At 37.3% G+C, this 14,852-nt stretch overlaps 1 protein-coding gene across 4 annotated transcripts in view; it reads left to right on the forward strand.

The window, feature by feature from the left end:
* The first annotated feature begins 3,484 nt into the window (after positions 1-3,484).
* The window catches only part of wdr27 (WD repeat domain 27), a 38,469-nt gene continuing 27,101 nt past the window's right edge, over positions 3,485-14,852 (forward strand). For 3 of the 4 annotated variants that reach the window (XM_029449935.1, XM_029449936.1, XM_029449937.1), the window contains exons 1-15: positions 3,496-3,622; positions 4,075-4,216; positions 4,533-4,657; positions 4,915-5,028; positions 5,157-5,208; positions 5,554-5,624; positions 5,740-5,854; positions 6,028-6,121; positions 7,952-8,043; positions 8,243-8,307; positions 8,838-8,950; positions 9,639-9,712; positions 13,865-13,934; positions 14,159-14,227; positions 14,328-14,431. In XM_029449935.1, coding sequence (XP_029305795.1) covers positions 3,605-3,622; positions 4,075-4,216; positions 4,533-4,657; positions 4,915-5,028; positions 5,157-5,208; positions 5,554-5,624; positions 5,740-5,854; positions 6,028-6,121; positions 7,952-8,043; positions 8,243-8,307; positions 8,838-8,950; positions 9,639-9,712; positions 13,865-13,934; positions 14,159-14,227; positions 14,328-14,431 — 1,318 coding nt within the window. In that variant the 5' untranslated portion in view covers positions 3,496-3,604. Of the gene's footprint in view, positions 3,623-4,074; positions 4,217-4,532; positions 4,658-4,914; positions 5,029-5,156; positions 5,209-5,553; positions 5,625-5,739; positions 5,855-6,027; positions 6,122-7,951; positions 8,044-8,242; positions 8,308-8,837; positions 8,951-9,638; positions 9,713-13,864; positions 13,935-14,158; positions 14,228-14,327; positions 14,432-14,852 lie in introns of all 4 variants that reach the window. The other variant, XM_029449933.1, reaches the window with a different exon arrangement.

The raw sequence follows: 14,852 nt of genomic DNA on the forward strand, positions 1-14,852 counted from the left end.
TAGACGACACCCAGCTACAAGCTACATAACACACCGTCATATCCGCTAGCGACTAATAGGAACTACACTTCCCATCGTTCCCCTCTCCATTCGTCCTTTTTATAACTACTTATCCTTTAGCCACTCAAACAGGATGACCTGCAATCTACTTAAGACTTCGTGTCCTCTGATGTCTTTTCTACTGCAACTGCATTTAAGTTAACTTGCTGTTAGTACGCCGTAGTACATCCGTTATAAGCTTATTATTGTGCACTTTATCTTAGAAGCATGACATTTTCACCAGTGTTAGTAGGTCTGTCACTAAAAGTGTAAAACCAAAGCAAATGTATACTGTCCCAAAAGGTGTGCTTATTACAACTATACCCTTGATACATTATTTATTTTATACAATTCTCATTAAATGTAGGCCTATACACTAAAGTTAACAGTCATATTCAAAGCACAAGGACACATTTTATATTCAAATATTGTTCATTAATTTATGAAAAAGCTTAAAGTTACTCTTTTTTTTTAAATACTTAAGAACTTAAATGTCAGTATTGTCAATAGCTTAGTATATATTGTGAATGTACCTTTATAGACAATATCTGAACACTGCTACGATAAGGCTAATGTTAATATGTGTTTCTTTCCATACAGTCCAATGATTCAGGATGAACATATTTGTAATTTCTAGTAATTGCAACGTTCTGAGCAATTACACAGAGCAGTTCACTCGAGGGCTGCAATTGGCACATTTACAGCACATACGGCGTGCAGAAACAGACGTGTGCCAGCTTCCTTGGTCACAGGTCACAAGTGGCGGGGGAGCAGAGCACAGTATTTCAGAAATCAGAATCAGAATCAGAAATCCTTTATTAGTCCCACAACGGGGAAATTTACATTGTTACAGCAAAAGAACAAGAAAGTAAATTGGCGAGTACACAATAATTAAATAGAATAAAATAGAGTAACAGTAGTATAAGTACACAGTCGTTGATAAAAGTTGTAAAAGTGAATAATGCACATTGCAGTGATAATTGCACAACAGTGGTGGGATTGTCTGTTTTGGTGTGGTGGTCTACCAGGGAACGTGGTGATTGTTCAGGAAGAACGTGTTGTTCCTTGTTTTGTATATGTTTCCTTTCCCTCCTCTGTAGACATTTGGGGATTTCTTGGGGAAAGGAAGCTGGACAGCTCAGTTTTGTTTTCATCATTCCACAAGAAGTCCTTTGAGTTCTTTGGCATAAAGCAGTCGTTGGTAGGACTCGCCTTCTGACACTCTTGCCCCTCTTGTGTCATGTTTTCAAGCTGTCTGTGCCTGGCATGTACACATCCCTAATGACATCAAGGCGCCTACATTTATCTAGGGCATGCTATGTAGGGAACAAACACATCATCTGCATACTCCTGAAAGGTCTTCAGAACCAGGATTCAGCATGTGAACTAAAAAAGCACTGTCGATAAACACAACATCGACCACAGGTATAGCTGGAGATTTAGCCTCATCTGACTCTTTGCAGATGGAGGAGTTGCCTGGTTTTTGTGGTTGTATTTCAGATTACCTTCACCTGTTTGACACATACAGACTTGTAGTGCTGCAAGTTGCATCAGTGTAGCATCTAAGCTAGCTCTCTTGTCTAATCATAACATCCAGTCGAATACAGCTGCTAAAATTGGAGGAGATTCTCTGCCAATGTTGCATATCTATTACTGACGGCTATGTTGGTTGATCTGGCTGGACGCTGCAATACTTCCCCCTTTTTATTTTGGAAGATATCACGTAGCTCCCAGTTAGTCAAAGCAGGTACTTTGGTTTGCTTGGAAATACATGAATGGAATGGATCCATATTGAGAGCATAAGTCCAGCGCCAAGAGAGAAAAGAGAATACTGTTAAGCACTGCTTTATTATACAGTCTCTACATGCATCCACCACCAAATATTAAGCCATTTTCAAGTAAAAGTTAAGGCAGAAGTAAACATGCAGGGCTGGCGTATTCAATGTGGGGCTTTCTGAATAACACCTAGAATTACTTTATTGCCATACAAAAATAATCCCTTTTTAATCATTATTATAACAGTTCGTAAAATTTGTTCTTCAATTCAGCTCTCATAATTGATATATTGAATATTGAAAACCTAAACTATGATGTAGTGTATAGATATGTTTAAAATGACCACAAATACAAAATGGACATTTTTTCATCATATGAATGTTTCACATAAATAACACAACCAGTTTTTGTAAACATTGCTTATACAAAATATCACAAAACATAATGTTAGCGAGATTCATGTTTCAAGGTAATTTGAATGCCATTAAACAATTACAGGGAATATCCCTAGATACAGTATATTGAAAACGGAACATCAAACACCGACACCGGTACCTCAAACATATAAAAAATGTAGTTTTTGTTTCTTTTCTTTGGATGTTCAGTGTAAAATCTCAAAAAACTGATTTATTTCTGGATGTTTTATATATTATATATTTAGTTTTCATAATCGGTCAAATTCAAAATGCCTCCACATCTGAAAATAATCTGAAGATGCACTGGTAGAAACTGCTGAAATAACTACTTAAAAAGGATTTATTCTTTTATAAAAATCCTTTACTGGGCATTTTACTGGAGAGTAATTATTCACAACTGCTATTATTACTATTAGGCTATACATGCACACACGCACACAAGCAAAAAGGTCAATACATATATAAAAATGTAAATCATTCAAACACATTTATCATAACTTAATTATAATGATAATAGTAATAATACACTTCCCAGAGTCTGTCATCACATAGTTTTTACTAAACTAAAATGTGTTTTACAGGATATATTCTTTTTAATTATTATTTTATTCATTCAGTCTTTCATTTTGGAGTATGGATTTAATCAATATGTATTATTTTTTTGAAGAAAAAAAATGTTTTAGTCATTATTGTAGACTAGTCATCTGGATGGAAACCAAAGACTTTAAAATAGGTAGCATGTCCATGATCAGGTCTTCACTGGTACTACAGGTGAGCAGTGATCGCCATCTTGTGGTTAAACGCAGTTGGTACAAGAAGCAAGAACACAGTTTACTCAAAAACAATTAAATGTACCGCTTACGCCCAGAAAAGTGTAGTGTTCAGATATTTTAATAACGAAAGCGTTGACATTGCTTACTTAGCGTATAAAGGAGACCAATTGAGAGGCAGTGCATATTTAGCTTCTCAAGGTAAGGAGACGTTTTACTTGTGTGTGAAACGTCTCTTTGTTATAGACAATATGTTGTCCTGGTAACGGAAGTTGATGTCGTCGTGTCGGTGTCCTAGCAACCTGCAACATACAAAACTCCGTTTCCTCCGTTTCCTCCGTTTCCTCCTTACCGTTAACCAAAAATAACTCAAATTTAGTGTAACTGTCTAAGAAACAAAAGTACTGAAGTACAGCATAGATTACGTTTAGCGGGAAATAATTAGCGCTGGCGGAAACGCACTACACAGGCAGGTGTTTTGAGATGGTGATTGAAAAGCTCAGTTTTACTTGTGATAGACTTCTGTCACACCGACAGTTAGCATGTTGTCACTCTTATTGTGGTATACCACTGAATGGCAAGAACATCCTGATTTACAGTAACATGGACATAGAGCAGAAGGTTTGTTAACAAAGTTGTGTTGCTTGTGTGCTCAAAACACCTTGCAATTGTTTTATTAAGAATGTCATTAGCTAGCTAGCTAACGTAACGTGTGCAAAACACAATGTAGCTAGGTTAAGTATTAGTCCTCATGTGTGTTTTGTATCTGCACATGTCATTAAAAAAACATGATATAGCCTATTTGTTTTGTATATGTCATATAAAACATTTTAATTTAAAATATTAAATAAAAGTAAATAAAACGTACCTAAGGTGTGCACATATTGGCCACAATCCGGTAAGACAAAATAACATATTACATGGTAATACCATTTATATCAATATACATATATAATATTAAAGACAAGATTGATCGGCCAATTACTTAATGAGTTAATCTATCATCAAAGAGCCACAGATGAATTGTTATACTATATTGTATATTTTACTAGAGGCTAAATGTGTGTCCACAGCCCCTGCTGCTCACTGGCCACCATGGTGAGATCAGGGCCATGACCTTTGGAAAACGAAGCGGATCTGTACTTCTCTGCTCTGCCTCTGCTGACTATATCATTGTCTGGGATATTAAACTGTGCCAGAGGAGAACACAGGAGTGTGAGGGAATAGTTCAAGTAATATATCTGTGTGTGCCGTGTATCATGTTTATTTTGTTTTGAACTCTACAACTCTATTTTCTTCATAACCCCTCATTGTTATATATATATATATATATATATATATATATATATATATATATATATATATATATATGCTGTGAGTATGATCATTGTCCTGAGTGAAAATCTTAACAAGCCTGCCATCTAGTGAAATATTCTAGTGAAATATTACCAGATAGGTAACTCATAGTCACTACTATGGTCATGAACGTAATTTGCTTTGAGTATAAACAGACTAATTAATTTGTTTGCAGGTAAAGTTGCAGCTGGAACAGTTATTGGGACTTTACTGGGGGAAGTCGTCCATCTTTCTTTCTGTTTTTCTGATGAACGAGTGGCAGCATGCTCGGGAGCAACTGTATATATTCTCAGCTCAAAGGTACAAGTTGATGCACATTTTCACAGTTTCCCTTGGCGCACATAAACACTCACTGAATACATTTGGCCTCATGAATTGGCTCAGTATATTACTTTCTATTGCTCACATGGATAACAAATATGTACCTAAATACTGTACTTTGTTGTACATCACAGCATATCTCTATTAAAATATGTGTAATATTGTCTATTTGCGATGGTTTAGTAGCCATCACAGGTCATCACTTTATCTTATCCAATTTTTGTTTTCCACATCAGAGACATGAAGTGATCTCTACCTTGACCAACCACCTCGGACCGTTAACATCAGCAGAGTTCTGTCCCTGGAATAAAGACATTCTCGTCACCACATCAGAGGACCGCACTTTTAAGGTACTGAATTAATATTCACAAAATGTAATGTAAAAAATTATCACTGTTTTTGATTTATACCAAATATTGCACAAGCACTGTTATTGAGTTTGAATAACTAGAAACTACTTTTCCGTGTCTCTTTTCAGGTGTGGGATTTAAAAACTGTAGCCGTTTTCTACCAGTCTTTTGTGCTTTCAGGTATGATATTACAATTAAAATTCTTGTTGGAGTGAATTAATTTCCCTGTCCACAACATCAGTCATTCATTTGGCATTCATGCAACTACAGGCCCAAGTCTTTCCATTAATGGTGTACAGTAGAAAGTGGTAGAATCACATGTATTAGTGGGATATATTTAAAATCAGGATCGTTAGTATACAAATGATAAAGTATCCAAACATAGGTATCAAGGCTTATCTTTTTTTTTTTTTAAATGGCCCACTTTGTATAGTGGTGGCTGAAGAGGAGTCAGGGACTTGCAAAATGATTGAAAATATCATATTCTCTGCCAACGTACCTAAAGCAAATTCTTCAATTCTTTAGCCTCTCCACTGCTCAGTGTGTTCTTCTTGGAGGAGAACAGGCACCTTATCACTGGCTCAACTGATGGACAGGTTAGTGACTGAGGCACACAGCCTATAACAGCTCATAATCACATTCAGACACAGTCTATGCTATCGGAGGATGCAATTCCACAAGCTGTGTAACACACCTGTACCTTTTGTTTAGCTGTGGTGCTTTTCTCTCCACGATGACCACAAGTGTCACCTTGTGACCAAAATGGACCTTCAGAAGATGGAAAAAAGACATCAAGTGCATCAAGGCACTGTGAACGATCAAGCAGGTGAAGTTCTATCAAACAAACAATGAAGGAGAATATCTAACACCGCCTTTGTGGATGGTTTCTATCAAAAAATGTATTTTCATAAATCCTATCCCTCTTTCCAGATACATGACTGATAGAGAAAACCAATTAAAATTACTTTTACGCTACTATTTTAATATATTTTCTCCCAGGTGTTGAAGCTGTAGATAAAGTGGAGACTTCAAAGCCTGTCCTCAGAATGGCTTCATGTAGCTTATTCATTGGAACCAGTAATGAGGATAAAAAGTAAGTAAATCATCTCAATAGCATTAATAAACAGTGTGAAATGTTTATAGGAGGTATATCATTTCTGGGCCTGGTTATCATAGGAGGCTCCTGACTCAGTGCTGAGCTGATGGCATACCAGATAGGCCATGTTTACCTGCTAGTGATAATACGTTGTTAATGTTGGTAGACCTAGATAAGCAGTTACAGGATGAATGGATGCATATCACAAAGTCCAAGTCCTTCAGTATAGAAACCAGTCTCACTCTCAAGTGCTCAACAATGATTAATAGAGTTTATAATGTGACATTACCACAAGGAAGAGCTGTTTTACTTAATGTGTGACAAGGAATCTTAATGTTGAAACAAGACGTGATACTGTCAACACTGTGGCCATTCTCAAGGGCTCAATTTTGTTCTCATTTCCACAAGGTAGAAATTGTATTTGATCCAGGAAAATATTACACAAGAAATTCAAACACAGTTGTCGTGAAAAAAGCAACAATAAATAGCTGCATATTTGTGCCATTAACACTGCATGGATGTCATACTCTCACTAAAGCCTGGAAAACATTCCTGCACTAAACACCACATCTTTACGGGCTACTTGCGGCACGTGTCCACGCAGTCACAGAAGACGTCACAGGAAACTTCACACATCACAGGAAACTTTGCAGGCTCGTAGCATAAACTGCTTCAGGCTGTTAAAACATTTGATGTTATGACAGGAAGCAGGCACTTAAAAAAGCACAGGCATAACTCTCTGTGTATTTTGTGGACCACTGGAAATTAAATGGACGTTGATTCCTTATTTTTCTAAGCAAAGCATATGATCTCAGAGCAGTATCTACATAATCTTTACTCTGGACCATTTAACAGACGCTTTAGTGTAAACTCTCTTTCATCAAATGCATGATATCTGTCTGCAACCACTGTTTTACTGGCTTCCATTTGATGGGCTTTAACAAATTTAACAATTTTACTTGCGTGTATTATGGGTTAAATATGCAGCTGGAAGAGGTGCTGGCTTCACACGCCGCAGAAGATGCCTGTTTTTACTGCTTAACTGCAGTATAAGAGAGTATCAGTGCAAGATAGTTAATAAAAATGGTTCTGATGCTTCAAATGAGTCATTTTTTTTTTTAAAACAATCATTTCTTAGTTGATTTAAAACTACACTTCACTATCTAATAACCTGATATTTTCAGTCTATTTATGTGTGGGTCTAATCCATTCATTCATAGCACATATATCCAAAATACTAACAGGTCCATTAATTTCTGATGTTAGTACCTGAAAGCCACATTGTGTAGGATTTCAAATTTAGACTTTTGCGCTCCCCAGTGGTAGAAACAAAAACAAACAAACATGGTGGCTTACAGCAGTGAACGCTACTCTACAAACACCATGAACATGAAAAAAGAACAATTTGAACGGTGCAATTATCACATAAAGGTCCACACGCAATGGCTTTTAAATTGTCTCCATCCTGCAGCGAAGCACACGCTCAGCATAAAAATAATGGTGCACTAAAATGTCAAATTTGTCCAACAATATTATAGCCTCAGCATGTAGCTCAGTGCAGGAAGTGGATGAAAAGGATCCTTCAGACTCAGCTTCCTCTCCTTTCTACTCTGTGGCAGTAGTTTCCATCTCGCTGGGTGTACATAGTTTAGACTACATGAAGTCAATGGAAACTTGAATAAAACCTATGGTGTGCATGCCTTGCCACTCCATCACATCAGTATGTTTTTCTTTAGTATGTGGTTACATTGTCTTTCCCCAAATGATCTCAAAAAAAGGGAAATCCTGTAACAGTTTTTCCATACTTCTCTGTGTGGGCCCCTGCAGGGACCACAGCTGGTTATGTATTGGAAGCTCCGATGGCCTGTATGTGGTGGATCTGGCTACCTCGGAACTCCTAACAGCACTATATTTCAGGGGTAGGCTGCTGGTGGTGAGACTTCTCCGGTTGCCACTGTTCTTCTACTGTACTGCTGTAATATGTTTTAAGCATTTATGCACAACCAGTGGACCATTACTCTACTTTGGCAGACATTCTATAAGAGTATCTTTCTTTTTAAGAAACACTGATTGATAAAAAGAAAAAACTAAAGGAAATGTACTGACTCATTCTTCTAGATTACCCCAATTTGAGCATCACAATGGCTGGGTCGTGGTCCATCTCTCCAGGCTGGGATGACTCTGTGAGTACTTCCAATAATATCTTGATAAACCACATTAAGACATTGCGCTATAACATCCTAGGGACTAATGGATGCTTGTAGTATTTATCCATAATCAGATTTCTCATTGGGTCAGACCACTTGCTGAAGATCATGCAGGCCTGGCTCTTTTGTCATTCCTGCTAAATCTTGTTAGTTTATGATGATAAAAGTCACATACAAATTACTACAAGTTTAACTACTGAATGTGTAAAAATAAATCCTTTTCATAATAATATGAACCACTGAAATCAATCTCTATTAGGTATCTGGATCCATGTGGAATTCTTCAGTTAGTTTCCAACACTCATTTTGAATGTCCCTGTAATCAGCACTTAAACTTTGTTTCCACAATCCACTCTAGGATTATGTGGTATGTACATATTTACAATATTTGACTGTGGTTTGCCTCCTCAAGGAAAGTGATATTTTCAATTTCTCTTTTTTGAAACACGTATGGGGTGATGCAAATGTCTTAACATGTATTCATTCCTGAATCCCTTGTCACACAGATAGTGTTTTTAGTGAGCTCTTTGTTCACCCCATGTGTGGCCCTGTTGGAATTACGTCTGTGTGACCTACGGAGCACCTTGGCTTGTGGTGAAGGCTTTTCAGTGTTCCCGAGGTAAACCTAGAAAATATCTGGTGACTGATGCTTGTATACAAAAGTCAAAAGCAAGAGAAAACAACTGCTTTTCTTTAGCTCAGCTAATAGTTTGGTTATAGTCTGGAACTGCTCTGCTTTTTTATATGTAAGCTTTTAAATCTGCATGGGTTTTCATAAAACTGCTTCAATCCAGAAAATCATACTCATTACTCCCACAATAACATCGCTTTATAAATGCCAATAATGTCAAAATTGTCCTCCGGGGAAGGAATGAAATTCATCTAGGTATTACCTGTACCTCCATAAATGATTATTTAGCCAGCAGCACCAATAAATGCTAATAATTTCCTTATTGTTATGTTTTTTCATGCTTTAACACATTTGCAATTTATGAGCCGAAGCACAATTTGCGAAAACTGTGCAGTTGTAGACTTTTGTTGCTTTCTCTCAGTCACTGGTCGCAGCAAGAGGACATATAAGTGTGGTCTGTTTTTCAGTTGGTCTCCTGCCTGTAACTCCTTCTGACTCTGACATTTCCATATTAACTTGGCAAATTATAACCATTCTTGCCATCTGGTTTTTCATGAGTCAACAATATCATGGTACTAAGAATTAGAAGGACTAATAATCCTCAACGCTGGAAAATGCTATGCTCCTTCATTTCCAGTATTTCTTTCCCCCCATTTCCCCCCTCCCTTGTTTTCAGTTGTACTCTGCTGCTTGAATCTCCTCTGAATGCCGAGTTAAAGAAGAAGGAGCCCGAGCATCCTAAAAGGAAAGGTCAGCATCTGAACACCCACTCTCCTCTCATTTATGCTCATGCACATCAAATAAAAAGGGAGCTACTGCTGTTTGATGACTGGGTTTTAAAAGTATGACCCAATTTATAGTTCACTCCATGTCTGGCTCGTTGTCTGTTTTGCTTGGACACAGACAATTCACTTAAATTGTACTTATTGTAGGTTTATCAAAAGTCTGTTTGGCTATTACAAGAGCTAATGAGAACCTCCTCATTCTCTGTAGATATAGAGGATGGAATATATGCCACGCTTTGCATTGTGGCGGGTGTTGATGTGGCATCCATAATTAAACTCCCATCACTTTTCATTTGCCACACAGGCAGGTACTTCAAATTAAGCAACAGTGAGAGTACAACACATTTAGACACATACGTTCTCATTAATTAGCTCTTGTATGTTTGCTTCTTGCAGTTGTGGATTCTGAAGTAAACTGAGCATGTTTGTGGTTCTTTGCTGTATCATTATGATCTGGCTGCTTGAAACTATTCTGCTGGAGACCTACAGTACAGTATACTGTGGTTTACATGTTGCTTTTACAGAGGGTTACTGCTGAGAAAGCCAGTATTAGCAGGGCTCCCCACAGCTGGAGTGAAGTGAGCTGACAGTGCCAGACTATGTAGGGGATCTTCAGGGGAGTCCATAGGTGCTGCGTGACTGCAGTGTCAGACCAAAAACCCACAAGCATTTACAGACCAGTGCAAGCCACCATGCTGCCCCCATGTATCTCTATATTCTTAAGGATATCTGCAGAATTGTATACAAATGACACCGTAAACCTCTCAGACTCCTGGAAAGGAAAATGTTTTTCCATTGTGAGTCTGGTGCAGCTTTTATAAAAGAACTGTGAGTTCACATTAGATATCACATCACACCACCACGTTACATAAGCATGAAGGGAACCAGGACTCTTGGCTTTTATGAGATGATGATGATAATCAGCTGCTATTGCTTTTAGCATGATGTCACCTGTCTGAAGTCTTTTTGCCTGGATTAAGTTGTTTTGAAGTTAGGGTTATCAGGGGACTACTAAAGCAGCTGTTGGCGTTTAATGGCCTCGACTGCATGATCAGAACTCACTTTGAATGTATCTTAGTTTTCAGTAGAAAGTGGTCAAATCAGTAATAAAGTAAAACATAAAAAGATGAAATTGATACACTGGCAATTCAATGTTTTCATATGTGAGGAACATCTCACTTTATAGAAAAAGGTTGCTTTCATTTGTCCTTAGACTAACATTTTAAAGGAGAGACAGGCTTAAATGTATGTAAATCATACTGGTTCTCATCTACAATATGTGAATGACATCCGCCTACTGTGACATGGCATAGAACAATAAGCATCCAGAGCTCCTTTGCTAGTAGTGGGTAGAGTGATATGGGAAAAACATTCAGTGACACACAGGGAACTGTGAGGCTTTGACTAGTCCGGTTTTCATGTAAGAGGATAGTGTTTCATGCTCCTGGCGTTTTGGGCCATTTGTCACTACTGTACAGAGCACCTCATTCTTTAGTGAATCTAGTTCACATCCAGCTCTCTATTAAAGTTTGATATTGTGGTTAGTATTTTATTCACATAGCTACATGTAGTAGTAAATGCTTTGCCCTCTTTGTACATTTCCCTTCAGTATGCTCCACACATGTTGCACATGGCCAGCATATTCTTTAGGTGCTACATGATTTCTATTGCTGTGAGACCCTTATTTTGACACTATATTCGTAATTCCTGTCAGTCTTCAGTTACCGCGCCTCTGATACCTTTTTACTTCTACTCTCGCTCCTCTCTCCTTCTGTGTGACTCACTTTTCACAGGTCAGTAAGGCAATAACTCATACCAGAGACTCTGGTTACAGTCAAAATAATATAGAGACGTATATACCGGCTATGGTTTATACATTTTTAGAAACTTTCCTTGGGCCACATTCAACAGCTAACTCAGCGGGAGGTCTGAGTTTTCCCATCTCCTGTTCTCTGCCTGAGAACAAGAGTTAGTGGTTTATTTTAGAATAAACTCTGGGGCTGGCCTGAACCTTGTCCCTTCTTATGCAGACAACCCAAACTGTAAAACAACTAGTTGTCACTTCTTAAAGTCACAGAAGCCAAAGAAGTGATGTATTTAAAGTCTTTGTAATCCTAACAACTACTTATGGTTTTTAGTCCTAGGCACAGACCTGAATACAGCAGATATAACCTTATTGTAACATTACTCATGTGTTGCTCCTTTAGCTGTTGCATCAAAAGCAAAACATCCTAAATATTTAAGCTAGAATGATGAATTTAAATATTATGAAAGTTTTTTTCTGCTGTAATGGTTAAAGACAAGCTTGGCTAAGTGTTACACAATGACTGCTGTAAAAGGAGCACACAGCCAACCCCTGTGATTTTACGCAGATACGACTCGACTTGGAAATTTGTCTGAAACTCTCACTTTGCATCATATAGCGTCGAGTGTAAAGTCAGCGTAAATTCTGAGAATTTTACTGCCCCACTAAACTTAATGGCCATTATATATCAACAGGGGGTTAATAGGGCTGTTCAGCAATGCCAAGGGATTGTGTTGCCAGGTAATTAGATTTCTGGACAAAGATTTCCTGCATGTAATCTGTTCTGGAGGAAAAGCTACTTCCAGTGCCCCACCTCAACACACAACTTTCTCAGCAATGGCAAATTTGTCATATTTCCTTATACTGTCTTTGCTGATTGATACCATATAAATCCAATTTGACCTAAGTTAAATACCAGGACCACGAAAGCTTTCACCTTTGCTTTATAAACACCTGGTACAAAGAAGGCCTCTTCATGGAAAAACACGACTTACGCTTTCACAGAAGCTTTCACAGAAGCAACACCGCATGAAAAGTATCAACACGTTACAGATAAAGGAACAACATGTACCTAGACAAACTCACATTTTCACAAAGTCTGAGATAAAGGGGGAACAGGGTGGTTGTTTAGAGGTTGTCAAGTGTACTTTACTGAAAATATCCTTTAATCCAAAACTGGAGTGAACATTGGCACTGCTGATCAAAGATGAAACCTTCCAGATGTGCTTCTTTTTGCATTTTTGACTGGTTGGTTTAACTTGTATTAAATGTATTATTGTTTTTTTGGAACGTGCCTACAATGAGCCTAAGAGGGACAACAGATAGAACCGAGCCTGCTTAGCTGTTCAGAGTTTGTCATTTTAAGGATTTACTAGAAAACTAAAACTACTGACATGTGGTATGTCTATTTCTAACTTGATATAAAGTTAGTAACCATAGGTTTGCTTCTGGATATTGACAGTTTGAAGTTCAAATGTTCAATCTATCATTTTGACATAAAGAAAATAAGCTTCTGCTGTAAACACATCTGTGTGACCAGATAGGACGACAGCACCAATCAATCTGTGTTTTTCAAGTTCATGTTTAATAACAATATGTCAATAAACTGCAGCACCTTAAAATAATTTAAAATAGCTGTCTAAAATATATACGTAAAGAAATTCAAGAACACTCAGTCTCCTTATCCAGGTTACTTGTAGTTTGTGGTCAATTAATTGTATTAGTTGATCCTTTAACGTTATATAAATTCTCGGGATATTTCTGCTTTCTGGTGATAATCTAGAGTTTGAATCGAAGTCAACGCTGTAAGACAAATCAGTATATGTTTTTTCTGATGAAACCTAAATCCTAAATTGCCGCTGAGAAATGATGTGACTTTTTCTTGCATTGCCTGTATTTGACAGGAGAAGCGTTTTTGGAAAGCCTCACACATTTTAATGGTTGTGGAAAAAGTGAGCTCATTGTAATATAGTAAAGGCACTGACAGCGAACAGGGAGCAGGAATGAACCATCCCACAGTTTGTGGCTAATGCACTTAATGCTCAGAGCACGCAGTGGTCACCCAAGGATATTGTATCTAGTCCCAGTGTAATCCATGAAAAGCCCGTACAGTATAATGAGCGGTTATATCCTAATTATGGATATAATTCCTTTTAACTCATGTGTAACATCCACTGATTTCTAAAAGGACTATTTCTTTGTAATATATTTGATCTTTATTTTAGGAATCTGGAGACGGAGGTCATTTATATCCTGAATGTTGTTTTTTTTTCAGTCTGTGTCTAAATGACTGTCCTTATCTTTTTTACAAAGGAGGAATAAAGGAGCAGCCTTTGATTTTCCACTCGAAAGTGAAGTCATCTGGATACAGCAGTGCCCCAAGGTAGGTTCACACAGTAACTTTTTGTCTAATAGAAAATCAAATTACAGTTTATCACAGTCCGATAATTGGATCAGGGTCAAGAGCAACTTTAGGAAGGATTGGAAAGGAAAAATAAAGTTCAATGCAGCAAAATGCAAATAAATCGGTATGCAATGATGTTTGATTAATCAAATAAATTGATACATGAAAAGGAAAATGTTTTTTTTGTTTTGTTTGCTCTTCAGAAGTATTATGTTTTCACCTAAAACAAATATCCAGAAGAATCCTTCCTCTAAAAAGGCTAACAAAAACACGTAAGCAGTCCCATCATTTAAAATGCAATGTTGACAACATTTTCAAAGGTTATTGTTGATATAAATACTAACCTTCTTTTCTTTTTTTTTTATCATTCAGAGGTTTACTCCTCAGAGATTATCCCGCAGACAGTTCAGCACCTGCTATTCCATACATTCATCTAAACCTTGTCAACAAGCCAGTCCACTGCCTTCAGTATTCAGGTGAGACGATGTTCCTACTGCGATACTGACCATTGTATGCAAAACATTATATAATAATATATTGAAATGAGTCCAAGATCCTGATGTCTGTCTGAAGGCTGAACTACTTTAAATTCAAAGGTCATGTGTCAGTACCGTAGGATGAAGAATGAAGGCCTTCTACATGTATTGGATTACAAAGGAGCCTGAATTTGTCATATTTGAACAGCAGTAATAGAGTTTAAAGCATTGCTTAGCAAACAGAAAATAGTTATATACTGAATCCAGTTTTGTCCATCCATCCTTTTGGAGGGTAAACAATCATTTTAGAAGTATGACTGACAGATTAGAATAGATTAAGACCAATTCATTGTTGTTAGATTATTACATTATATTTTGGGATACATTTTCCTGTTTCAGACAAAACGCATGACTTTTATTA

This window comes from Cottoperca gobio, chromosome 15, assembly GCF_900634415.1.
Source record: "Cottoperca gobio chromosome 15, fCotGob3.1, whole genome shotgun sequence".
Taxonomy (NCBI): Eukaryota; Metazoa; Chordata; class Actinopteri; order Perciformes; family Bovichtidae; genus Cottoperca; species Cottoperca gobio.